Source organism: Pristis pectinata, chromosome 37 (assembly GCF_009764475.1).
Source record: "Pristis pectinata isolate sPriPec2 chromosome 37, sPriPec2.1.pri, whole genome shotgun sequence".
In the NCBI taxonomy this organism is placed as follows: Eukaryota; Metazoa; Chordata; class Chondrichthyes; order Rhinopristiformes; family Pristidae; genus Pristis; species Pristis pectinata.
Genome location: NC_067440.1, coordinates 11,891,653 through 11,919,297, shown reverse-complemented (window position 1 = coordinate 11,919,297; position 27,645 = coordinate 11,891,653). Strand labels below are relative to the sequence as shown.

Below are 27,645 nucleotides of genomic sequence, written 5' to 3'. Positions count from 1 at the left end.
TAGTGTATTTGGCATCCTGTTTGGCACAAACATCATGACCCGAAGGGCCTGTTCCTCTGCTGAACTGTTCTGTGTTCTGCGTTCCTTGAAATAAACACTGGCAGTATCCTCACAGTACCATTTATTGTGGAACTGAGCCTTAGATTAAACACAGGAGGAAAGAAGCTGAAGCATACCATAAACTGATAGCAAATCTGTACTTGTTGTACTGTACATCAACATAGTTAACATCTTACTTATGAATTAAGCTCACTTTCAACAAACCCGATCAGATTTTACAGAGGGAAATTGTGATTAATATAAAAGGAAAGCGCTGTAACTTGGCACTGTTAACAAAGCCACTTGAGTGCGGAGCCCATGGACTGTCAGTGCAGAACTCAACACTCTATTTAACCTCCGTGTCCACCTTTGCCTGTAACTTTTGTGATCTGTTGGGATAATTTTAAAGATAATTTTAAAGAGCAAAAGTGAAATGCTGCAGGTTCAGAAAATCTAAAGTGAGATTGGTAGATGCTGATAAGGTTCTGTAAGTCAACAGCCCTGGTGAAGAGGTTTCAGATCTTTGTCACAAGAAGAGAACCTGTATGGTGGATTTCATCAACTCAAGAAAATAGGAGTTAGGAGCAGGAGTCGGCCACTCGGCCTCTCCAACCTACTCTGTCAATCAGCAAGATCATATCTGACCTGATTGTAACCTCAACTCTGCATTCCCATCTACCTCCAATAACCTTACACCAAGAATCTATCTACCACCATCTTAAAACTATTCAAAGGCTCTGCTTCCACCACTCTGTGAGGAAGAGAATTCCAAAGACTCACAACCCTTAGAGAAAAAGAATTCACCTCATCCCTGCCTTACATGGGTGATTGCTTATTTTTAAACAATGACCCCCTAATTCTGGACTCCCCCCCACAGGAGGAAACATCCTCTCCACATCCAAAGAAAATCAAAGAAAAAACTGCAAATGCTGGAAATCTGAAATTAAAATCATAAAGTGCTGGAAGGGGACAGCAGATTAGGAAAGAGAAACACAGTTAACCTTGAAGTTTCACTCTCCTCAGATGCCGCTTGACCCCGAGTGTTTCCATCATTTTCTGCTTTCCTCTGCACATCACCCTGTCAAGATATTCCGGCTACCTTCCTTTCTGATGGATGGGGCTGCAGATGGAGGCTGAATGGAGGCCAGTTTCTTTGGAATCCCAACGTCACACTCTCTGCATAAAGAGAAATCCCAAAGTTGCTGCCAATTCCATGGAGCAACCATGGTGGTGACACTGCTTCAGAGTCATTTTTGCAGCAAAATGTGCATCAATGAGCCTTGTGCTGAGTTAAATTCAGCTTAATTGAAAGACCTGTCATTAAATACAGAGACTTCTCACTGACTGTAAGTAATCTAGACCCGGCCTCTGGTTACTAATTCAGTAACTTAACAACCTTGCTGCTGTACCCCTTAATAGGGTGAGATTCAGAAGGTTGCTAGGAGGCTGATGAACACTGCTGAAGACTTGCTTCACATTTATAATCAACTTACTCAAAAATAAGGGTCACAAAACCAATCAAGATCGAGCCTGCTGACAGACCGAGGATCAGATAGATGGATTCGCCCAGGTCCAGCATGTCTGTTGGAGAAATATGTATTATTACAAGGTGCAGCCCAGAGAGGAGGCCATTTGGCCCATTGTGGCTGTAAATGAACCGATCTGATTGGTCCCATCTCCACAGTCCAGAAGCAAAGCCTTGGTCAGTGCGAATCTGGAAATCTACTCGACCGTCTGAGGGGATCATTGGAGCCATGGCCAATCCTGTCGCTTGAGTGAGTGGTGCAGTTAGCAGAACTGCTGCTTCACAGCCCCAGTGACCCAGATTCAATTCTGATCTCCGGTGCTGTCTGTGTGGAGTGTGACGGAACACTTGTCTGGATAAACGCGGCATAAAAGACTCTCAAGAAGTTTGGTACCATCCAGGACAAAGCGCCCAATCCTCAAAATCGCTGAACGTTCACTCTCTCCACCACTGGTGTGCCCTAGTGGTAGTGTGTACGGAAAACTCCAATAATCCACTATCGGACAATTTGGAAATCCTGATGTTTCGGCATCTGGTCCAGATGCTGTGTCCCTTCCCCACTCGTGTTCCGTCTCCACTCACCCAACCCTGGTTCCTACACTTCCTTCACACCCACCGGGGCCCTGGTTCCTGCGCTCATTTCCCATCACAATGGGCATTATTGAATTGAATTGGTTTATTATTGTAACATATACCAAGGTACGATGAAAAACTTGTTTTGCATGCCATCCATATCGGTTATTTCATTACAAAGGTGCATTGAGGTAGTACAAGGGAAAACAACAACAGAATGCAGAATAAAGTGTTACAGTTACAGAGAAAGTGCAGTGCAGGCAGACAATAAGGTGCAAGGTCATAACGAGGAAGGTTGTGAGGTCAAGAGTCCATCTTATTGTACCAGCGAACCATTTAATAGTCTTATAACAGCGGGATAGAAGCTGTCCTTGAGCCTGGTGTTAGGTGCTTTGAGGCTTTTGTATCTTCTGCCCGATGGGAGGGGGGAGAAGAGAGAATGACCAGGATCGGTGGGGTCGTTGATTATGCTGGCTGCTTTACTGAGGCAGCAAGAAGTGTAGACAGAGTCCGTGGAGGGGAGGCTTTGCCACAATGCGCATATCTATAAAGTTGAATCCTTTATGTTAAGTAGGACTTTAAATTCTCATTACCAAGCACCCACCTTGCCCCTGTATTCCATACCTCACCTCTTTCCCCTTCCCCCCCGCCTCCCCCCACCCCAGCTGCTGGTGCAAATGCAAGGCACTCTCTTGTTTGGGAGACAGCTCCTTGCACCTTGTTCAAGCTGAAACCTGAGGTGGGACTCACTCACTTGGCCAGCAAGTCTTCATTTTCCAGCAGTTAACTTTCAACTCTTGACACAGGCTGCAGTTAATAACCGTTGTGGAGTATCCTGGAGAAGCAGAACACAATGCAAGAAAAACAACCACCAAAGGAAACAGCAGCAGACCCCACACCACCACCTCCACCTGCCCCCAGTGACTGAGGGACATTCCTCTCTGGATCAGAGGACAATCCCACTCTCCCCCCTGAACTGTTTCCTTCCCCTTAAGTTAATATTCAACATCTTGCCAGGGTGAGGGCAGGCTTCCAGGCTGCCTGCCCCACCTGATAGCCAACCATACTCTCAGGATTTTGAGAAACCAGTCAGTTGTACTCACTGCATTTGGGAGCACACATAGCTGCAGAAAAGAAAATAAAAAACAATGTCAATTAGCAGCACTGTAATTATCCAACGTTTCCAACAAAGACTTCATGAGAACATGATCAGACACAATTTGACTCTGAACCACTTGAGGAGATATTTGGAAGACAAGAGAGACTGCAGGTACTAGAATCTAGAACAAAAACAGAATACTGGAAGAACTCAGCGGATCAAGCAGCATCTGTGGAGGCAAAAGGTATACACCAGTTGCAGGGGAAAGTGCTAGGGGATTTTTTATTGTTTATTTATACAGCATGGTAACAGGCCCTTCCAGCCCAATGAGTCCAACGCGCCCATTTAAACCCACGTTAACCTACCCGTATATCTTTGGAATGTGGGAGGAAACCCACGCAGACACGGGGCGAACGTACAAACTCCTTGCAGACAGCGGCGAGAATTGAACCCCAATCGCTGGCACTGTAATAGCTTCACGCTAACCGCTACACTACCATGCCGCCCTGAGGAGAGGTGGGTGGGAAGTCATATCTCCCCCTCTCCCTCCCCTTTCCACAGTGACTGTTCTCTTTGGGACTCCCCAGTCCGGTCATCCCTCCCCACCCATCCCTCCCTGTCCCCTGCAACCGAAGGAGAAGGTGTAGCACCTGTCCCTTCACCTTCCCCCTCACCATCATCCATGGACCTAAATAGGCCTTCCAAGTCAGGAAGAAGTTCACCTGGACCTCGTCCAACCTGGTCTACTGCATCCATGCTTGTGATGTGGCCTCCTCTACATTGGTGAAACCAAGACTAGACTAGGCGACCATTTTGTGGAGCACCTGCACTCTATCCACAATGGCCACCTTGAGCTTCTGGTTGCATGTCATTTTAACCCCTCTTCCCACTCCCACGTCTATCCTCTGCTGCTTCCATTGTCAGCGAGAGGACAAACACAAATTGGAAAAGCAACATTTCATATTCAACTTAGGTAGCTTACAACCCAATGGTATGAATACTGATTTTCAGGTAACCCACACACTCACCTGTCCACCTAGTTTTCTTCTTTAGTTCATCCCTGCTATCTCTTCCCCACCTGGTTCCATCAGCCCATCAACCCCTCCCCATCTGGTTCCACCAATCACCTACCAGTCTCTGTCCTACCCCTCCCCCAACATACTGCTATACGCTGGCAATCTTTCCTCTTCCCTCTCAGTCCTGATGCAGGGTCTCGACCCAAAACATCAACTTACACCTTTTGCCTCCACAGATGCTCCTTGACCCATTGAGTTCTTCCAGCATTCTGTTTTTGTAAGGAGATGTTAGGTCAGGTGAGTGAAACATTAGTGAAAGAAGTTGGCTGTAAGGAGAGTGTTAGAGGAGGAAGAAGAGGCAGAGAGGTTTAGCGAAGGAACGCCAGATCCTAGGGCCTGGACAGTTTGAAGGCATGGCTGCCTGTGGACAAGTTAAATTGGAAATGTACCCGAACCAGAGCAGGGGAGATATCTCAAGGGATGTAGGCTGGAAGAGGAGTTATAAAGTCAGCAAGTTGTTGGACTAAGAGTCAGTGCAGGCTGGAAATCACAGGGATGAACAGGACTCAGGATAAGGTGAGGTTCAGGACAGTAGAGTTTTGGATGAGTTCATGCCCTTTGCCAGAGGAAGACCCAGAGGATTCTCCATCTGTTGTCACAGATGGGAATATGACAACCACCCAATGTTCAGAAAGCCCCACACATTAAACTCAACAATTGACTTCCATCTCTTACATCCCATGAATATCAATAATATCCTCCTAATTTTATGGAAGAACTTACGTTAGACTAGAACCCATCACTTTCTCAGTATGTGCCAAGGTTCTTCATGGATGTTGAAGCACTTGGGAAAGTGTTCAGTCATAAAATAAGAAATGCCAAATTTTGTACAACAAGCCCCCACCAACAGCAATGAGAAAGATTTTTGGTGACGTTAGTTTAGACCAGGATACCAGGGGCACAGAGGCTATCTTTTCCACTGTCTTTAGAACTGTGTCATTGGATCTTTTATATCCACCCAAGAAAGGAGCCAGGGATTTTATTTAATCTCTGGTCCTAAAGAAAGCACTTCTGACAGTGCAGCACTGCTTCAGTCGTACATATACTGTCAGCCTAGATTTTCTCCTCGAATCTCTGGAATGGGTCTTGAGACCTCACCCTAATCTCAGAGATGTGAAAGAACTACCGACTGATTAGTGTCTGGCAGTTATAAAGACTGCATTGATATCCACATTGCTGGGAACTTCCATCCAGATGTGGAGACCAGTGGCTCCACAGTATGTAGTCCTTCTGATGTAGTTGAAGGTGACGAGAAACTTAGCCCAGACAACCCTGGCTTGTGCACCTCCTAATACTGGGTTGACATTTAGCTGGTGTATTTATGTTCTTCACTCCTGGACATAATGGGCAAAACCAGAACTTATTGTCCATCCCTAATTGTTCCTGGGCAATTATGAATCAACGCATTTGTTAATCCTAGTGTCATATGTAGGCCAGATAAGGTAAAGAACACAGATTTTCTTCAAGAACGAAAGTGAACTAGATAGGATTTTACAACAATCCAACAGCTTAATGAGAGTGGCTTACTAAATTCCAAATTTATTCAATTAATTCTTATTCACCTCCTAGGCAATCCCTTAGGATTGAGAATGACTTGCTTCCACTCCCTGAGATGAGGCCAATGCAGGAACAACAGATACTTCCACAGATTAAGGAGGAGGTGCCTGACTGGCAGACAGATGGGTGGTTTATGAGATGGTGCGCTCCTTCCACTGACTATGCAAAGCTTCTATCTGCATGCTGATGCATGGGCTCGAGGTCTTCAATACAATCCTGAATGCTTCTTCTCCACTTTGAGCAGTCATGGAGCAGGGATTCCAAGGAGTCAGTAGGGATGTTGCATTTTTGCAAGAAGGTTTAAGCGCATCCTTGAATCTTTTCCTCTGTCCTTGTGGTAATCTGTTCCTGCAGCAGAGCTCAGAATAAAGCATCTGTCAGACATAACCACTCCAATAATTTAACCACTGTACATCCTTACACTTTAGGAATAAATATAATCCATGGATAGATTACAATAAGCATAGTGGTTAAGTTAGTGCACTAACAGTCAGAGTCCTAGACTATTGAACAGGAGATGTGTTCAAATCCCGTCATGGTGGCTGGGAAATTTAAAATTCAAGCCTAGAATTTAAAAAGTGGTCCAAGTAATTGTAACCATGAAACTACCAGATTGTGGTACAAACCTACCTGCTTCACTAACATCCTTCAGGGAAGGAAGACTGTCACCCTTACCTGGTCTGGCCTATATACATGATTCCAGGCACACCAATGCAGTGGCTCTTAACTACCTCCTCAGTTCATGGCAAGTTAGGATTGGACAATAAATGCTGGCATTAAGTAAATAAAAATGTAGAAATCAGAAGCAGTAGTAATAGGGAATATTTCCTCACACTCCTGGGTTAGTTTTGGAAGTTTTTTCTCATACAGCCAGTTCCAAAAGTTGGGCAAATCTTTCAGTGTCTGGTTGATCTCTGTGGAGATTAAAAAAAAAGTCAAAGTCAATGTTAAGTTTATTGTCATCTGCACAAGTCCATGTGTGCACAGGTGCAATGAAAAACTTGTAGCAGCATCACAGCCACATAGCGTCATAGAAACAAAATTCACAATAAAAACTTAAGTTAAAAACAATTTTTACAAGAAAGAGTACAATTAGAAGGAAAAAAAACAAAGTCCATTTTAGTGCGAAGTGATCAAGGTGGTCATAGAGTTGCCATACTGAGGTAGTGATTAGGTTTGTGCTGGTTGGTTCAAGAAGTGGATGGTTGAAGGGAAGTAGCTGATGAGATGGTTACACATATAGAAGTTATGAAAATCCACTCTCATTATCTCAACTAACATCAGTTTGGAAATGTAGGTAGAAGAATTAAGATGGATACCTATAACCCGTAGGACCCGGTGCACCTTCTCTGTGATCATGTCAACCGACAATTCATCTAGAAGAAAAATGACAATATCAGAAGTGAAGGTGATCCCTTTCACTGCCTGCCATCTTACCCAAAGATAAGTTCCAGTAAGTATATCCTTCGCATTTTCAAAGAACATCACCTTCTTGTGCAATTAAACTAAACACCTTCCTATGCACTCCCACTGTTATGAACCCGATAGACTGAATCCCTTCTATTTCACCTGCATTGTGTAGAATTCCAGTGGCCTTTCCCTCCTCTTATATTGAAAGTCAACATGTGTCCTTTCCCATTCTCTCCTATTGTCTAGAGTTTGAAAAGGGTAAACAAATCTCTGGCTGATTGAGGTCAGATCCCAGTTGGACATCTTGGATCTGGAGTAGGCTGAGTTATAGAAACCATTTAAAGAAAAAGAGGTCATCATCTTCGAGGACTAAATGGAAATACAGGAGGAGGGACCTGTCTGTTTTCTCTCTCTCACCAGTTTCCCTTCTTCCATAATTATCCAGTTGTAGCTGGAGAGCCAACAACAATGGTTTCTCTTCCATTCCCAGTCCATTTCCTCTGGTGTTGCCCCAGGCCCTTCCTGTTTCACATCACACTCTGCCCCATGGTGACATCACTCGCCTCAGTTCTAACTTGCTGGCCCCAGCTCTGACCCCTCAGCAGTCTCTAAATTGCTTGATTGTTTGGCTGGCATCCAGTCCTGGATGAGCTGAAGTTCCCTCCAACTAAGTACAAGGATTTCTGAAGCAGTCACAAGCTCCATTCCTCACTTTCAGCTCCATTCCTTTCCCTGGTGATTGTCTGAAGCTGAACCAGACTCTGTGCAACCTTGCAGTTGTATCTGACCCGGAGTTGAGCTTCACAGGGTTTAGTGGAGAAAGCTAAAACAAGCATTGATGGAGGCGCATGAAGGGTTCAGATATAGAAGATACAAAGAAACTGTTTCCTATGGTTAAAAGGTTGATGTTTAGAGGGCACAGAATCAACAATAAGTGGCTGCAGAATGGAAGTGATTCAAGGAAAATCTTTTATTTACACCACAATTGGTTAGAATTTGGAATGCCTCAGGCAGAAGAGGAGGTGGAAATACATCCAATAAACTCTATCAAAAGGAAATTGGATAAATTGAGAAAAACAAATTTCTGGATTATGGGGAAAGAAGGTGGTTTTGGACCAACTGGTTTGATCTTTGAGAGAGTCAGCATAGCCTCAATGCCCTCATTCTGTGATTCCTTTCTAAAATAGATAGCCTCACCAAACTGAAACTTGACCAGGTTTGCCTCCGTGTACTTGGTGCAGTTTGCAGACCCCGTCAATGTCTTGTATTCTCCGCACAGCTTCTCAAACCTGTCCCGTATTCTCTTGTGCGGGAGAGCACAGAACATGCAGCCCTCGGTCTCGATGATAAGACCCAGCCAGAAGCCAGTAATCATCGCAGTACTGGCTGCCTTCCTCATCGCCAGCCCAGGGAAGAACGGTCCGACATGCAGAATTAAACAGTTGCTTTCTGTGTGTGTTTGAATGAAACCAGTTAACCTTAGGTTTACCAGGCAGCCTACAGAGTTCCAGTCTTTTATGCTGTCATAAGGCAGTGATGTCAGCAATAAACCAATTTCACCTGTGATTTCATACATTGTTTCAGTATATGTTTTATAATGATTACAGTTCAGAGCAGTACTCCATTGACCAGGATGCGTTTTGGGATATTCTGAAGGGAATTAGTATTAGTTTATTATTGTCACATGTGCTGAGACCAGTGAAAAACTTTGTTTTGCATGCCATCCATACAGATCATTTCATTACAAAGGTGCATTGAGGTAGTACAAAGGAAAACAATAACAGAATGCAGAATAAAGTGTTACAGTTACAGAGAAAGTGCAGTGCAGGTAGACAATAAGGTGCAAGGCCATTACAAGGTAGATTGTGAGGTCAAGAGTCTTATAACAGCAGGATAGAAGCTGTCCTTGAACCTGGTGGTACGTGCTTTCAGGCTTTTGTATCTTCTGCCCGATGGGAGGGGGGAGAAGAGAGAATGTCCAGGGTTGGTGGGGTCTTTGATTATGTTGGCTGCTTTACCGAGGCTGTGAGAAATGTAGACAGAGCATGGAGGAGAGGCTGGTTTCCGTGATGCTGAGCTGTGTCCTCAACTCTCTGCAGTTTCTTGCGGTCTCGGGCAGAGCAGTTGCCATACCAAGTTGTGACTCATCCAGATAGGATGCTTTCTATGGTGCATTGATAAAAATTGGTGAGGGTCAAAAGGGACGTACCATATTTCTTTAGCCTCCTGAGGAAGTAGCGATGCTGGTGAGCTTTCTTGGCTGGGGATATAAATGTGACCATAGGTTCATTAATCTATTCTTGTCTTGAATTGTCACTTCATTCACGGCCTTTCACAGTATGTGTAGTTTCCAGGAATCACAATAGATTGATTAACGGCAGAAATTAGACAGAATAAGATCATTCAGTTACAGGAAATCAAAGTGCACATTGCCAAGGCATTAGTTTTTACCTGACAATTTGATAACCAGTGATAAAAATTGTCTTTTCCTTACATGCCACATATAGTGCCTTGCAACAGGGGGTGTTTGTAATTCCTGGAAATGGAACAGCACTATAACGTCGCAATAGATTAATAAAACATGCATTTACACAGTGCGTTTCTCATCTTTCCAAAATGCCTAAAATCAATGAAATACCTTTGGATTGTGGTCACCGTTACAATGGGAGAAATTTATGCAAAGGAAGCTTCCAACAATCAGTCAGATAATCTGTTTCCTATCTGAGCAAAGGATAAATTATAGTCTAGGACCAACAAGGAGAGCACCCTGCCATTCTTCAAATAAGGTTTCGGGATGCCTTTCATCCAGTTGAGAGATCTAATCAACCTGTCCAACTTGATCAGCTGAGTAAGTGGGTTGAGGAATGACAAATGGAGTTTAATTCGGATCAGTGCGAGGTGTTGTCTTCTGGAAAGTCGAAAAGTTTCACAGTGAACGGCAAGGCCCTGTGGAGTGCAGTAGAACAGAGGGACCTTGGAGTACCAGTACATGGTTCCCTGAAAGTGGAGTCACAGATAGACAGGGTGGTGAAGAAGGCTTTTGGCACGCTGGCCTTCATCAGTCAGGGTATTGAGTATAGAAGTTGGGAGGTCATTTTAATTGGGTATTGTACGACAGGCCGAATAGCCTCTGCAAATTTCAATATGAAAAGAAGAAATTTTTGTAATGATGCTACGTTTTGCTGGGTTGATAGCATTTTCCTTTACGTCTTGGGAACTCAGTTTCTGAAGTTGAATTTAAAGCAGGTAAAATAATCTGACAATTCGATGGCACACGAATGAGAGAAAAATGGAGGGATATGGGCATTCTGTAGGTAGGAGGGATTAGCTATGTTGGCAAAACATTGTGGGCCGAAGGGCCTGTTCTGTGCTGTACTGTTCTATGTTCTATGGTGCGGTTGTACAGGACACTGGTGATGCTGCACTTGGGAGTATTGTGTTCAGTTTTGGTCGCTCTGCTGTAGGAAAACTGAAAAGAGTGCAGAGGAGATTCACAAGGATGTTGCCAAGACTTGAGGGACTGAGTTACAGGGAGAGGTTGGACAGGATAGTACTTTATTCCTTGGAGCGTAGGAGACTGAGAGGTGATCTCATAGAGGTGTATAAAATCTTGAGAACCATAGATAGGGTGAATGCACTCATTTTCCCAGGACCGGGGAATCAAGAACTAGAGGGCATAGGTTAAGGTGAGAAGTGAAAGATTTAATAGCAGCTTGAGGGGTAACTTTTTTTTACACAAAGGATGGTACAAGATTATGAGGGTCATAAATAGAGTCGACAGCCAGTATCTTTTTCCCAGGGTTGAAATGTCTAATACTAGAGGGCATGCATTTATGGTGAGGGGGGTAAGTTCAAAGGAGGTGTGTGGGGCAAGTGGTGGATGCTTGGTATGCACTGCCAGGGGTGGTGGTGGAGGCAAATACGATAGAGGCGTTTAAGAGGCCCTTAGGTAGGCACATGAATATGCAGAGAATAGAGGGATATGGGCATCATGTAGGCAGAAGGGACTAGTTTAGTAGGTTTTAAGTTACTAGTTGAACTAGTTCAGCACAACATTATGGGCCAAACCGCTGTCTGTAACGAGTTTGTACATTCTCCCCGTGTCTGTGTGGGTTTCCTCCTACATTCCAAAGACGTACAGGTTAGGAAGTTGCGGTCATGCTATGTTGGCGCCAGAAGCGTGGCGACACTTGCGGACTGTCCCCGGAACACTCTATGCAAAAGATGTATTTCACTGTGTGTTTCGATGTGCACGTGACTAATAAGGATATCTTATCTTACTGTTTTATGTACTATGTATGTGGAATGACCTTCCAGGGGAAGTGGTTGAGGCAGGTACAATAACAATTTTTAAAAGACTGTAGGACAGATAAGATTAAGATATCTTTATTAGTCACATGTACATCAAAACACACAGTGAAATGCATCTTTTGCAATAGATAGGAAAGGTTATGGGCCAAACACTGGCAAATGGGACCAGCTTGGATGGGAATCTTAGTCAGCATGGACCAGTTGGGCCGAAGTGCCTGTATCCCTGCTGTTTAGCTCTATAACAGTATGGCACTCCCTCGATATTGCACAAGAATTAGATTGGATCTGCAGGGTGGGATTTGAACCCACAACAGTGGTGCCCATTGATCCAAGGCTGATCACCAAGGCCACTCATTCACCCATGTTAGGCAATGCCAACCTCGGCTCCTTCTCAAGAGCTCAGGGCTATAGCGTCATCACGCTGCCCACGGTTGCGTCAATGGCGACGCGATGACGCAACAACAGGGCACGCAGGCCGCTTCGCCCTACACCAAGATGGCGGAGGGCGGGTCGGCCGATGGCGGGTTGGGGCTGTTGTTCCGCGACCTCGCCGCTGGCTCTGGCACCGCCGGCCGCTGGTTGGTGTGTCAGGAGCCGGTGGCCGTGCTCTCAGTGGAGAGATACCGGAGGGACCCGGGGAGCGGAGAGGGCCTGCTGGAGGGCGCAGGCCTGGGCCCCGACATGTACGACGTGAGCCTGAGCGACGGCCGCTGCCGGCTCCGCGCCACCCTGCGGCCCTCCCTCAACTCGCTGGCCCGCCGCAACCTGCTGCACGGCGGCTGCGAACTGCGCGGGGTGCGCCTGGGCCTGGAGTACGACGAGAGGCGGGCCGGGGCGGGCGGCAGGAACTTCGTTATCATGGAGGCCCAGGTGGTCGCCCGTGGCAACGGCGCTCCCTCGCCCCTCTTAAAGGGGACGCGACGCACGAAGCTGCAGGTGCTGGGCGAGGGGGCCGAACATCGGGTGGGGCCTGAGCTACCACTCAGAGCCAGGAGGCGGTGCTATCTACCCCTGTGGGACTGCGCCGACTATTACGGAGACGTCTGGCACCCACGGCCCGCTGACCATCCTCTGGTCCCGACGCAACGTCTCAGAGGTGAAGCGGTTCCTTCCACATGGCTAAGATTTTCAATGTAACTTTTTTTTAACCATGGCTAATAATTTTTTTAACCGGGCTCACACTAAAAGAAAGACTGCACCATGCAGCCAGTGACATACCGTTAGGCTGCATTAGTTGGTGGAAAGTGTGACCCCATTTTGCAATAAGATCCTCCGTTGACTGTTGGGATAGTATGTTGGCCCCACGTCACTGGGAAGGACTCCCTTGGCCTGCTCTGAAATAATGTCTCAGGACTGTTACATCTAAGTTGGTAAATTGGTTTATTATTATCACATGTACCAAGGTACAGTGAAAAACTTCGTTTTGCATGCCATCCAGACAGATAGATCTCTTCATCACATCAGTACATTGAGGTAGTACAAGGGAAAACAATAACTGAAATGCAGAATAAAGTGTTACAGTACAGAGAAAGTGCAGTGTAGGTATACAATAAGGTACCAGGGCCATGACGCGGTAGATTGTGAGGTCAAGAGTCCATCTTATCGTACTAGGGGACTGTTCAAAAGTCTTATAACAGTGGGATAGAATCTGTCCTCGAGCCTGGTGGTACGTGCTTTCAGGCTTTTGAATCTTCTCCCTGATGGGAGGGGGACGAAGAGAGGATGTCCAGGGTGGGTGGGATCTCTGATTACGTTAGGTGCTTTACCGAGGCAGTGGGAAGTGTATCGATCTTGCATCCCATTCCAAAAAAATGGCACCTCCAAGACTACTCTCTCGGTTGCACATTAGGAATGTCATTCTGGATTGTGTGCATTCGATCTACATTTGAAAGGACCGTGTATTGAATATACTGGTCGATTGAAGTGGATGGAATATAAAAAATTCTCCCATATGACATTATACTTTATTGAAATCCCAGTGGAAATATTGTTAAATTTCAGATACTGAATAGAACCTCACTATAGCCCATAAACCTTTAAGGGATAGTCCCAGAAATTCCAATGTGGTGTACTGAACTTTGCTCTTCAAGATGAATAGTCTTACTAAGAATCTGGCAGAACAGATAATCAAGCAAGAATGTATAATATCAGAGTTTAATGAGGTTTGTTTCAACCATGTGTCATCACTCTGCATTACTTTGAGAAATGGCCATTTGATAAAGTTTATTAATTCAGTTTATGATTCAGCACCTTGTACTGAGTGAATCACACTGTGTATTTAGAAACAATCCTGAGATTGAGTTCATATCTTATCACTTTGATAGTCTGTGGACAGGTGTCAGAAACGTGCCTGGATTGTTGTAAAAATTCATAATTCCCTTCAGGAAGGAAAGTTATGATTCCTTGCCAGAGCATGGGCTGTGACATTATTTTGGTTCACACAGTATGGTAAACTCTTTGTCCTCTGAAGCAGTTTTCTGCCAGAAGAACAATTGCATCTTCTCAGGATAAGAAAGGACAGGCAATAAAAGTGCCTGTTGCAGCATTACCTTTAATGAACTAACAAAAAATTATATTCTTTGAAGTGTTCATGAATGTTGCTGATTGCAGAGTCACACCATCAGGCTGCTGGATGACTGTTAATCTTCCTAGTGAAGAGATTATTTTCCATAGGCCTGAGAGTGTTAAGAAGAAATTTAATACAGAATCATTTGTAGGTTTGACAAATAAGATGAAAGCTTCCAGTGACAGCGACTAGAGGAAAAGGTTCCTTAGCAAAAAATGAGAATTTACCTAGTATGGGAATTTTTAGTAATTTCTAAAGTACTGCATGAAAGAGCTCGAACAGATTCAATAATAATATTAAGTAGATGTGTACTTAAAAAGAAAAGGAATCGCAGGCCAATGGAGAATGAGAAAGTGGGAATAGATGATTTGAATGCTCTTTCAAAGATCTGGCACATTCTCAGTGGGTTCTATTGAGCATGTGATGAAGGAGGGGCAGAGTGAAGAGATGGGGTGTTGGTGGTAGTGCTGAATGGATATCCACCTGACACATGGCTTTGCTTTTGTTGGATGTTCACAGGATCTGGGAGCATTTCTCTGAGCCAGCTGGAGGGATACATCTCACAAAAGCGAAAAGACCACCCACCAGTGGTCGTCCGTATCCTTCGCAAGTGCAGACTTCATCATTTTGGACGACCTGACAGATTTGCAGAATGCCCATTCCAAGTAAGTAGCAAATGATTATTGTTCCCTGTTGATTCTTGCTGGAGGATGACTCCAGATGCACACATACCATTCGGTATTTTGACCTAATGGTTATTTTTGTGCAGGTCCCCAGGTAACGTGACAGCAGGCTGGGTGACAGGGAGGGGCTGCAGGACAGGAAACCCATTCTGCTGCCTCAAGATCAATAAAGCACTTTATTGGTGGGTTTTGTATTTTTTTTAACCTGCCACCATCATATTCTACTTTCTCCTTGGTCTTTGTTGATTTGATTTGGAGACCCTTGACCTCATTTACAAGCCAGTTCATGGCCTCCCTCTGCCCTGCCTCAGCAACTGCCCCCACCCCCCCCCCCCCACCTACCTGATGCCTGATCCAATGTGCACGCATCTACTTTTAGTTCTCTGCTTCTTTCACTCCATCCTTGCTAACAGTTGCTTCTGCCCTATGAAACTGCCTGCTCAAATTGCTCCAACTTGACTTCTTAACTTCATGGTAGCCAAAATATCCTCTCAATTCCCCTTTTCATGCCCTACTTTTATTTTCCTCCAACGCTGTATTGGCCTTTTAACTGCTGCTTGGAATGAGTCCTTCTACTGTGGCTCAGTGTCACAGTTGCTGCATATTGGCTCTTTAACAGTTATTTGATATTTGTTCTTTAACTACTGCTGGCTTGATTCTTTGACCAGTGATTGGCTTCAGTCCTTTACCCACAGTTTGACGTTGGCCTGTAAAATGCTGTTCATTGTGACCTTTCAGTCAGTTGCTTTTGGCCTACTCTCTGGCTCAGCACTCTGTCATCAACAGTAACCCCTACTGCTTCCTATGAACCTGAGAGCATCAGCATTACCCAGGGCATATTGTTTCTGGGGATAATTATTTGATGAAACTGAGCCAAAACTCATAACTGAAGCTCCTAAAACAGGAAGGTGAGGAGATTAGAGGGTTACATATTGTCATCAGCTTTGTGCAATACCTTCTTTTGAGTATTCTTTTGAGAATTTGTTCCTGATTTCTTCCCACAGGCCAAATTCCTAGCAGCCGATAAATCAGGCTTAGTCACACTTGTGCTGTGGAACTCCCTGTGCATGGACTGGTACAGATACCTGGAGCCAGGAATGGTGATTCAACTGCACAACTACGTTGTGAAGGAAAGTTATGCCACACGGATGGGGCAAGACCCTGGAGTTACAAGGGAGCCAGCCTTAGGTACATAATGGTGCAGTAAGATGACTCAGTGGATCTCTGTATGTTGTTTTTCCCTTTAAAGATGTAGCAATCGTAAGATCTGAGTTAGTACTTTTAGGTACAGAATCCCATCAAACACTCATAGGCACAGACAGCATGGTTTAGATGTAAAGCTCCCTCTACACTGTCCCTTCACACACTCCTGGGGAAGAGTCATCGTGGATTAGATACTGAGTGAAGCTTCATCAGAGAGAGCCCAGGTTGAATACAGATTAAGGCACCACTTTCTCCAACAATTTGCTTCAACCCTCTCTTCAAAAAAAACTCCCACTTATAATGTTGGTTTAATCATTTGTTTCTGCCAGCTTCGTGAGTGTTCAGGCTGAGAATGTTGTTTGGAAAATTTAAACCATGAAGTTGCATTTATTAGGCTCTGATTTCAAACTCAACCAGGGCGAGTTAATCTCAATCTCTTCCTCGCTATCAGATTAAATGCCACTAATGTTAATTTGGATTTGATTCTGATCCATTGCATCGTGGTCAGGATGCTGCCATGGAGTGTCCCTGACCAGAACATGTGAGTGTAGGTTGCGATGTGTATGATGTGATGCTTCTACAGTCAAGCAGCCAATGTGTTTACCTGCCTCTTTGATTCATGAATGAATGATGCTCATTTGAGCAAGGGACCAGTGATAGGCTGAACCATAACTAGCCATGATAAAAGTCTTACATCTGCCCATTTTCACCATTTTAGCAGAATTTTGTGTTATAATTTTCTTGATTTCTGTAATTACCTATAAGGAATGAATTTGCAATTGTAGACCACATTTCACCACCTCAGGAGGTAGTTTTGAACTATGGTAATGTAGTAAAAGTATACACAGCAAGGTCACATAATCAGCAATGTCGCAACTCATCTGTCTGAGTGGTGTTGGCTGAGGGATAAATATTGTCCTGCACACTTGGGAGAACACCTTTGCTGTTCTTTGAAAGATGACCAATGAACCTCTTCTGTCAAGATGATAGCCTTAAAAGTTTCATCCAAAAGGTGGCACCCTTGACAAAGTGAAACGTGTCAGTGTATTTGTACTCTCTCTCCAGCTGTAGCTCAGTTATTCATATTCCCCTTGTCGGTATCCTAAATTGTACAAAAATTGTGGCAGTATAAACAAGAAGGTGCAATTCTAAGACGGCTATGAGAACAGAGAGATCGGAGGTTATATTTCCATAGTTCATTGCAAGTGGCCGGGCAGGTTGAGAAAGTGACTTTTAAAAATAAAATGGGATTGTGGGCTTTATAAATAGAGGCAGAGAGAATGCAAGCAAGAGAGTAATGATGAACTTTAATAGAATACTGGTTCAGCCATAACTGTAGTATTTTGTCCAGTTTCGGGCACTCCACTTCAGGATAGATATGCAGCATAGCTTTACGATAGTGATTCCAGGGATGAGGGCCTTAGTTATATGGTTAGCTTGGAGGCTAGAGTTGTTTGCCTTTGAACAAAGGAGGTTGCAAGGCAATCTGTAAAATCAGGAAAGGTATAGACAGAATAGATAGAGGGAAGCTATTCTCTTTGTTGGAGGAGTCAAGAACCAGGGAACATCGATTGAATGAAATGAAATATGAAGACAAATTTTTTCCTCACTGAGTGATTAGGGTCTGGAATGCCCTTGCAGGGATAATGGCTGGGGCAGATTGCGTTATAATATTGAAAAAGGAATTTACAAGGCTATGGGGGAAAGGGTATTCACAGGATTAATATTACACAGTTGGTACCAATGCAGTGGGCGAAATAGTTTCCTTTTGTGCTGTAACCACTCATTAATTCTTCATCTTAAAATGCAATGGCATGTTTTAATAAAGAGTATGACATTTGACCTTAAAATTACCACCCAATCACATCATCTCTGGTCCAGTTATATTGTTACCCTGTTCCATCTGAAAAATATCCTTGGTGTTGACTCTCTCCCTTTCTATCCGTGGGAGATAAAAATGGAAAATGTTGACCAGTAAGTCAATCAGCATTTGTTGAAAGAGAATTAGTAATTTCTCAGCCCACAAATGCTGCCAAGTTTTTGCAGCATTTCATGTTGTATTTTAAGTTTCCAGAATCTAGTATTTTGCTTTTCTATCTTTAGGAGACATGTCTTATATTTTGGTCTTGCTTTTAAAAAGCATAGAAAAAAGATATGGTGTGTATTGTATTGCGTTTTGATCTTTGCTCTTTAACCATTACACTTTGCAGAGTTAAATTTAAACCCAAGGAATCCAGCGGCTGAAATCACCGTGGTCAGTGCCGGGTCTGTGAGTGAAGAGTGGCAGTTACCACCACTGCAGTACTGCTTTGCCACCAGGTAGCTCCCATGGCTCCTTTTCTGCATGCACATTGTCCTTTCCCAATTTCCAGCAAATGGGAAGCATTCTGAGTTTGTTCAGTAAACCCACAGGATCCAGTTACAACATTCACTGATGCAACTGCAATGCAATGAGTGTAATGGCCCTAGTTCCTGCTCCCCCATGTGCTGGGAAATCCGAGAAGGGAACGATCCGTGGGTACACCACCCTCCAGTTTCTAAGCAGGAATGGTGTGGGGGTTGGGGTGGGGATGAGTAGTGGTGAAATATCATCATGCTGATCCACTGGGCGGCACAGTGAAATGGCTAGCTGAGTTGCTGCCTCTCAGGGTGTTGTGTGTGTGGAGTTTGCACGTCCTCCCCCTGACTACGTGGGTTTCCTCTGGGTGCTCCAGTTTCCTCCTAAAGACAGGCAGGTTGGTGGGTTAATTGGCCATTGTCCGGAGTGTGTAGGTGTGTGTAGAATCTGAGGGGCAGTTGATGAGAATGTGGGGAGAATAGGTTATAGAGGAATAGGATTGCACCGTGAGATGCCATTGACTGGATGGGCCAAACTGGCCGCCTCCTGTGTCTTAAAGAAATATAAAATACAGAAACCGTGGATGCAGTTTCTGTTGACGCCAGGCAAAGGTAGTTTGTTAGTTAATCTGAACTCTTAAAGTAGATTGAGTTGTAGCTTGGATTTAGACCTCTTGCCCATTTAGACATCACTAAGGTCTGATGCTCCAGTTTCCTCCCAAAGACAAACAGGTTGGTGCCTCACTCAGGGTTCTGAGAATGGTTTCTGTGACCCCTAGCAAAGTTGGACTGAGTGTAAACACCACTGGTCTGAGCACTCATGAGCACCTCCATTCTACTGTCTTATCTGTGTTCACATTTGAAGCATGGCTATTAGAACTGGCACCTGTCAGCACCTACAGGGGAGCAGAAGGTAATTGCCCACAGAATAGTCCTTTTTGAGAGTGTCTGCTTGTCGAGCACTTGCTTTTGCCATTCATTGAACGTTGAATGTTCCCAGGTCGGGTGTGGATAGGGATTAACTTTCCCTTTGAATGGCCAGGTGCTGAGAACTTGTTTCCTTGAATGTAAAAGGATTGGCAATATAGAACGGAGGTAAGGGGAAATTCCTTAATACCGCAGAGGGTGTGAATGTTGTTATTGAGACTATTCGGGGTTGAGATTAATAGATTGGGTGGGAAATGAGAATAGTTATTGAATGGCCAAGTAGGTTTAATGGTTCAAATGACCAATGTACCCTATACTTTACCCTGACCAATGTGCCTTGCTCCCAAACCCCTTGTTCAACTCTGATGGGAAGATAAGGTGAGCATGGCTAAAAGCTGGCAGAAAGCAGTGTCGAGGTAAATGCCAAGTGGTTCTCGCCACAAACCAGCACAAGTAAGTGGGGGGTGGGGGTTGAGGGTAGTGGTTGGGCGTGGGGTTAGTTGAAAACTGGTTTATGACTTTTTCAAAAGCAAAATACTACAGAACCTGCAAGTCTGAAATGAAACAAAAAGCACAGCAACAAGAAACAAAATGCTGGAGGAACTCAGTGGGTCTCAGGCAGAGTGTGTGGAGGGAGAGAGACGTAGGGCGGAGACCCTTGATCTGGACTGAGGGATGGAGGGAGAAAGCAAGTGTAAAGAGCTGAAGGGAAGGGGTGGAGCAACAGCTGGCAAGTGATGTGTGAATCCAGCTGAGGAGGTGTGATAGGCAGATGGGGGAGGGCAGAGTGGGAATAGCAACAGAGGCTGGGAGGTGATAGGTGGAGGCAGCAAAGGTCCGCAGATGGTGGAATCTGATCGGAAAGGAAGGCGGAGCGTGGAACCAAAGAAGGGAGGTGGGGAGGGTAGATGGGAAGAGTGGGGGGGGGGAGGGGACCCAGTGGGAGGAGTGTGTGGGTGATGGGCAGATGGACTGGGTGGAGGAGGGGAAAGAAGGGAATGGAACAGGGTGATGGGGGGTGGTGGGTAAAGGAGGAACTGTGTGGATCAGGAGCAGAGGGTTGGAGACTACCCAAGCAGAATACAAGGTGCTGTTCCTCTAGTTTGCATTTAGCCTCACTAGTGCTCAGCCGGTCAGACAGCATCCATGGAAGGAAAGACGACATTCCAGGTTGAAAACCTTTCATCAGCATAGTTCAGGGTCCAGGCAGCTGAAGGTATAGCTGTAGTTAAAACTGGCAATGATCAAGAAGCCAGAACAGGAGCAGTGCATAGATCTTGGAAGGTTGCAGGGCCAGAAGGGGTTACGGAGAGAGGGAGGGACAAGCCTGAGGATGGATTTGAAAGCAACGATGGGAATTTTTAAATTCTTGGCTTGCTTAACCAACATCCAGAGCAAGGCAGAGAACACAGGTGGTGATGGGTGAACAGGATTTGGTACCTGCTGCTGCACATGGCAGCTGAGTTTACAGAGGGAGTCTGACTGGGAGGATGTTGGAATAGAGGTAACAAAGGCATGGATGATGATTTCAGAAGCAGTCAGGTTGCAGCAACTCCAATTCTCATTCACAAAGCCACTTTCCTGAGTGGATCTAAACAATGTGTCTTGGAAGGCTAATTGGCCATTGCATGAGTGTCAGGGTCAAGTCTGATCTTGTCCTCACCCAGTAATTAGCAACCCCTATCGCATGCTTCTACCCCACAAGCAACACCCACTAGGATTCATTGTATACCCCACCAGCCCTGGTTCATTTTAACCCTCCCTCCCTAGTCAAGGGTTATTGAGACCAATGAACGCACAAACTGGAACTAGTATCCAGATCTCCCAGTTTGAAATTTGTGCAAAGTGAAACCATAGATTCTTTATACACAGCCTTATGAATTCTTACTAATAGCTTTGTAACTGGATCCTGTTTGTCTGTTGGAACAGGAAGGAATTGTCAGACCTTCACCCTGGAGACCAATGTGACATTATTGGCCTCGTTACATTTGTTGGTAGACAAGAACGCATCCGAAACAAAGGTATGTACTCCGATTCTTCCAGCCACTTTTCTCCCTGTATGTCACCCACAGGCACCTGCAGTTCCTGGACCTCACTCCAGGTACCTGTCACTCCCTGTGCCTCACGCCCAGTCACCTGTTTCCCTTTACCGCACTTGCGGGCACTTGCCACTTCATGTACCTAACACCTAGTACCTTACACCTGTGACTCTGTATTTTAATCCTGGGTGACTGTAACTCTTGGTACCTCACTCCCAGACAATGTCATTCCCTGTACTTCAGTCCTTGGCACTTATCACTCCCTGTACCACTGCCCCAGCCACCTCTGATTTCCTTCATCTCACTCCCTGGACCTTGCTGCAGCCAGCTACCAACTCCCTGTAGCTTACTTCCAGAAATCTATTGTTCCCCGTATCCTATTTCTAGACATTGGTAACTTCGTCTATCAGGTGCCTCTCATTCTCTGAACCTCACTGCCAGCCACTTGTCATTTCCTGTACACAGATATTCCCCATATCTCTCTCCCTCTGAGAAACAAAGACAAATTTCAAGTTAATTGGCAAAAGGTCCAAGGGAAGGGGATGAGAAATTTTTATGTAGTGAGATGTTATGATCTGGATTGAACTGCTTGAAGGGAAGGTGGGAGTAGATTACATTGGAATTTCATGATGATAGGAACAGGAGAATCCCCCCAGCCATCCCACCATTGAGTGGGATCTTAGATAATCTTTATTAGACTTGTTTTATTTCCTATATCTGATACCTTTGGTTAATAGAATCCAAAGTATTGGAGGAAGTGTGTTAGCATGGGTTGAAAAATGGCAATCACCTAGAAAGCAGAGTTGGAATAAATGGGTCCTATTTAGGCTGGAGGGATGTTACTGGTGGAGCCCCCAGGGATCGGTTCTAGGCCCTTGATTGTTGACTACTTAATGACCTGGAGTAGGGAACGAAATGCAAGTAATCATCCAACATGTCCATTGTTTCTTTAATTTCGTTTACAAAATCACAATACAGAAAGAGTTCAATGAATATGAGAAATAGAAATTGCAGAACTGTGGAGAAAGACAAAGAGGAGAATTTGATAGCTTGAAGAGATTTTGCAGATTAAATCAAATGGTGGACGAGTTGAATGATTACTTGCATTACAGAGGAAGAGAAGAGCTTGCCTTAGAGTCAAAAACTAATTCTTAATAAAAAGATGGGAATCACCAAATTACTACAAACAAGTCAAAAGTGATGAAAGAAATAATGGCAGTACAATGCACCAGGGGCAGGTGCTTTCCATCCTTAGGTTTTAAAGCAAGTAGTTGAGAACATGGTAGGATTAGAGTTTCTACAAAATTGTCTTAATCTGGGAACTGTCCATTCATTTTGAAAACCTGCACCTACCACTCTGCTATCTATCATTTGTCAAACATAAGGACATAAGAAATAGGAGCAGGAGTCGGCCATCTGGCCTGTCGAGCCTGCTCCGCCATTCAATAAGATCATGGCTGATCTGGCTGTGGACTCAGATCCACCTTCCTGCCTTTTCCCCATAACCCTTAGTTCCCCTACTATGCAAAAATCTATCTAACTGTGTCTTAAATATATTTAATGAGGTAGCCTCTACTGCTTCCCTGGGCAGAGAATTCCACAGATTCACTACTCTCTGGGAAAAGCAGTTTCTCCTCATCTCCTTCTTAGATTCCTTGTCCCCAAATCTTGAGGCTATGTCTTCTAGTTCTAGTCTCACCAACCAGTGGAAACAACCCCTGGCTCTATTTTATTTATCCCTTTCATAATTTTATATTTTTTTCTGTAAGATCCCCTCTCATTGTTCTGAATTCCAGCGAGTATAGTCCCAGGCGACTCAATCTCTCCTCATAGGCTAACCCCCACATCTCTGGAATCAACCTGGTGAACTTCCTCTGCACCGCCTCCAAAGCTAATATATCTTTCCTCAAGTAAGGAGACCAGAACTGCATGCAGTACTCCAGTGTGGCCTCACCAGTACCCTCTATAGTTGCAGCATAACCTCCCTGCTCTCAACTTTAATCCCTCCAGCAATGAAGGCCAACATTCCATTTGCCTTAGTTACCTGTTGCACCTGCAAACCAACCTTTTGCAATTCATGCACAAGCATTCCCAAGTCCCTCTGTACAACAGCATGCTGCAGTCTTTCACCATTTAAATAATAATCTGATCTATTTTTGCTTCCAAAATGAATGACCTCGCATTCACCAACATTGTACTCCATCTGCCAAATCCTTGTCCACTCACTTAACCTATCTATATCTCTCTGCAGACTCTCCGCATCCTCTGCACAATTTGCTTTTCCACTCAATTTAGTGTCATCAGCAAACTCAGATACTCTACAGTCAGTCCCCTCTTCCAAATCATTAATGTATATTGTGAACAGTTGCAGGCCCAGCAGCACCCCACCGCTCACCACTGATTGCCAACCAGAGAAACACACATTTATCCCAACTCTCTGCCTTCTATCGGTTAACCAATCCTCTATCCATGCTAATACCTTACCCTAGACTCCATGCATCCTTATCTTATGGATAAGTCTTTTATGTTTATTCCAGTCGTGCACTCATTTGATCAATTTCATCTTACAGAGCATGCCGACGAATTTCTGGTTTACCGCTGGGTGCACCTGATTGATGGGACAGCATGCGAACCTTTTGTGTTGAAGCTTTTCTCCACTTGCCAACCAGAGATCCAGGCTCAAGTATACCCGTGCAGCATTTCAGATAATACTGGTGAGAGCTTTCACATTTTCCTGCTGTTTGGGTTTCTTGTTCAGAGTAAAAGGTCTCCCTGGTTTGTTCTGTTCCTGGACAGGGCACCAGGCTGGAAAGAAGACTTGCAGATTGTGGCACCTTAGTAACACCAGGACTTTCATTGCCAACAAAGGAAGTTCTGCATTGAAGCCACTGTTGTAATATATGAAATGTGGATAGTACAATCCTGTAATAACCAGACGACCTGGGGTTTTCTGGTGATGTTGCTTGAGGGTCAGGATTCGTAAGAATTAAATAGGAGCAGGAATAGCCAGCTCCACCATTCAACAAGATCATTTTCCTGCCTTATCCCCATATTCCTTGGTTTTTCTTTTACTATCCAGAAATCTCATAGGTGGGAGTTTCTGGGAGGTGGTCACACTGCAGTGTCAGCCAGATAGATGGGTGACCACCAGGAGTGCAGGCAGATAATGCAGGAGTCCCCTGTGGCTAATCCCCTCTCTGATAGGTATACCGTTTTGGATACTGTTGGGGAGGGGGAATAGCCTCTCAGAGGAGAGTGACAGCAGCCAAGTCATTGGCACCAGGACTGGCTCTGTTGTACAGCAGAGAAGGTCAAAGTCTAGGTGGGCTAGTGATTGGGGATGCTATAGTCAGGGTCAGAGGCAGATGATTCTGTAGTCACAAACAAGACTCCAGGATGCTGGTTGACTCCCTGGTGCCAGAGTCAAGGGAGGGTGAGCAGCCAGAAGTCATGGTGCATATTGGTACCAATGACATAGGCAGGAAGAGAGATGGGGTCCTGCACAGAGCTGTGGGGAGTTAGACAGAAAGTTAAAAAGAAGAACCTCTAATGTTGTAATGCTCGGGATTACTCCCTGTGCACACGCTAGTGAGGCCAGAAATAGGAAGATAGTACAGTTGAATGCATGGCTAAAGAGCTGGTGTAGGATGGAGGGCTTCAGATACCTGGATCATTGGGATCTCTTCCAGGGCAGGTGGGGCCTGTACAAGGATAGGATGCACCTAACCTGGTGCACCAATATCCTTGCAGGAAGGAAAGAGTGCTAGTGTGACTCGGGAAGGTTTAACTAGTATGTCGGGGGTGGGAACCAGATCAGTCAGTCAGCAGCTGAGCGATTGAGGACAAGGTAAAGGTTAAGTCAAGTAAATCTAATAGCAAAAGCAGGCAGGGTCAGGGTAATGAACACGGCAGGAGCGATGGTCTGAAGTGTATTTATTCTAATGCAAGGAGCAGAACAGATAAGGCAGCAGTACTAAGCTCTAGTACATGGAATACAATGTTGCAGCCATTACGGAAACTTGGCTGAGAGGAGGACAGAATTGGCAGCTCAATATTCCAGGGTGTAGATGTTTGAGGCATGACAGAGAGGGGTATAAAAGAGGTGGGGGAGTTGTATTACTGATTAGGGAGAATGTCATTGCTGCACTAAGAGAGGACATATTGGAAGGTTCATCCAGTGAGGCCGTATGGGTAGAACTCAGGAGTTGCAATCATTATAATGGGGTTATATTGTCAACCTCCCAATAGCTAACAGGAGCTGGGGGAACGGATATGTAGGCAGATCATGGAAAGATGTTAAAAACAGGGTCATTGTAGTGGGTGATATTAACTTCTGCAATATTGACTGGGATTCCTTTGTGCCAGGGGTTTAGATGGGACAGAATTTGTTAGGTGCATCCAGGGGGGTTTCTTGAAACGGTATGTAGATGGTCCAACGAGGAATGGGCCATGCAAGACCTTGGCCAGGTGATTGAAGTTTTAGTGGGGAAACATTTTGGGAACAGTGACTATAATTCCATAAGCTTTAAGTTATGGATGAGGGTAAGACTGGTTCTCAGGTGAAAGCACTAAATTGGGAGAAAGCTAATTACAACGGTATTAGGCTGGAAAGTAGATTGGGGTGGATGTTTGAGAGTAAATACACATTTGACATATGGGAGTCTTTTTGAGACCAGCATGTCCCTGTGAGGATGAAAGGTAAGGATGGCAGAGTTCAGGAACCTTGGGTGATAAGAGATTTGTAAGTTTAGTCAAAAAGGAAGTATATGTAATCTTTAGGAAGCGGAAATCTGACAAGGCTTTGAGGAATATAAAGGAACGAAAGAACTTCAACAAGGAATTAGAAAGGCTAAAAGGGGCTCTGAGATGTCCTGGGCAAGTATTTGCTCTGGAGACAGACTCGGAGACTATAGATCTGAGGCAAAAGAGTAGTGAGGTCATGGACCGTATCCGGATTGCAGAAGAGGAGGTGCTGGCTGTCTTGAGGTGAATGAAGGTGGATAAATCCCCAGGGCTTGACAAGGTGTCCCCTCGGACCTTGTGGGAGGCCAGTGCAGAAATTGCAGGGGCCCCGGCAGAGATATTTAAAACGTCCTTAGCCACAGGTGAGGTGTCAGGGGACTGGATGATAGCTAATGTTCCGTTGTTCAAGAAAGGCTCTAAGAATAAGCCGGGAAATAATAGGCCAGTGAGCTTGATGTCAGTTGTGGGTAAGTTATTGCAAGGTATTCTAAGGAACAGGATGAATAAGTATTTGGATAGACAGGGCTTGATTAGGGGTAGTCAACGTGGCTTTGTATGTGGTAGGTCATGTCTAACCAATTTTATAGAGTTTTTTGAGAAGGTTACCAAGAAGGTCGATGAAGGAAAGGTGGTGGACATGGACTTCAGCGAGGCCTTTGACAAAGTCCCGCATGGGAGGCTGGTCCAGGAGGTTAAGTCGCTTGGCATTCAGGATGAAGTAGCCAATTGGATTCAACATTGGCTTCGCGGGAGAAGCCAGAGTGTGGTAGTAGATGGTTGTCTCTTAGACTAGAGGCCTGTGACTAGTGGTGTGCTGCAGGGATCGGTGCTGGGTCCATTGTTGTTTATCATCTATATTAATGATTTAGATGATGTTGTAAACTAGATCAGCAAATTTGCAGATGACACCAAGATTGGGGGCATAGTGGACAGCGAGGAAGGCTATCAAAGAATGCAGTGTGATCTTGACCAGCTAGGAAAATGGGCTGAAAAATGGCAGATGGAATTTAATGCAGATAAGTGTGAGGTGTTGCACTTTGGGAGGACAAACCAGGGTAAGGCTTACACAGTGAATGGTAGGGCTCAGATGTGCGGTAGAACAAAGGGACCTGGGAATACAGAGCCATAGTTCCTTGAAAGTGGCATCACAAGTAGATAGGGTTGTAAAGAGAGCTTTTGGCGCTTTGGCCTTCATAAATCAGGGCATTAGGTACAGGAGTTGGGATGTTATGTTGAATTTGTACAAGAGGTTGTTGAGGCCGAATTTAGAATATTGTGTGCAATTCTGGTCACCTACCTACAGGAAAGATATAAATAAACTTGAAAGAGTGCAGAGAAAATTTACACGGATGTTGCAGGATATCAGGACCTGAGTCATAGGGAAATGTTGAATAGGTTAGGACTTTATTCTCTGGAGAATGAGGAGAGATCTTAGAGAGGTATACAAAATTACGAGGGGTTTTAATAGGGTGAATGTGAGAATGTTTATAAGGTATAATGAAAGGTTAGGAGAGTAAACGATTCTAAGCCCTGAAACGTGAATTAAAGGATACATCA

General features: G+C 44.8%; 2 protein-coding genes across 2 annotated transcripts in view; one reads left to right on the top strand and one right to left on the bottom strand.

Annotated features, from left to right (window-relative positions):
- Window positions 1-1,528: 1,528 nt before the first annotated feature.
- LOC127586640 (sperm-egg fusion protein TMEM95-like) lies at window positions 1,529-8,678 on the bottom strand. The gene is made up of 4 exons (XM_052044755.1): window positions 8,477-8,678; window positions 7,189-7,245; window positions 2,892-2,972; window positions 1,529-1,620 (listed from the first exon to the last, which is right to left on the bottom strand). The coding sequence occupies exons 1-4, from the start codon at window positions 8,676-8,678 to the stop codon at window positions 1,529-1,531; spliced, it is 432 nt and encodes a 143-aa protein (XP_051900715.1).
- A 3,374-nt stretch (window positions 8,679-12,052) lies between these two features.
- The window catches only part of LOC127586669 (RPA-related protein RADX-like), a 38,927-nt gene continuing 23,334 nt past the window's right edge, over window positions 12,053-27,645 (top strand). Inside the window, exons 1-6 of the mRNA XM_052044786.1 lie at window positions 12,053-12,686; window positions 14,676-14,821; window positions 15,844-16,027; window positions 18,253-18,361; window positions 21,236-21,327; window positions 23,916-24,059. Coding sequence (XP_051900746.1) covers window positions 12,086-12,686; window positions 14,676-14,821; window positions 15,844-16,027; window positions 18,253-18,361; window positions 21,236-21,327; window positions 23,916-24,059 — 1,276 coding nt within the window. The 5' untranslated portion in view covers window positions 12,053-12,085. The remainder of the gene's footprint in view (window positions 12,687-14,675; window positions 14,822-15,843; window positions 16,028-18,252; window positions 18,362-21,235; window positions 21,328-23,915; window positions 24,060-27,645) is intronic.

What these genes read in the sequence shown, in the direction of transcription:
- LOC127586640 (XM_052044755.1), bottom strand. Translation starts at nt 8,678, where the DNA reads ATGAGGAAGGCAGCCAGTACTGCGATGATTACTGGCTTCTGGCTGGGT. An exon ending in CCGGGTCCTACGGGTTATAG is followed by an intron (nt 2,973 to 7,188) that starts GTATCCATCTTA and finishes CTGCTTCTCCAG; the next exon opens with GATACTCCACAACGGTTATT. An exon ending in AATGAAGACTTGCTGGCCAA is followed by an intron (nt 1,621 to 2,891) that starts GTGAGTGAGTCC and finishes TTTCTCCAACAG; the next exon opens with ACATGCTGGACCTGGGCGAA.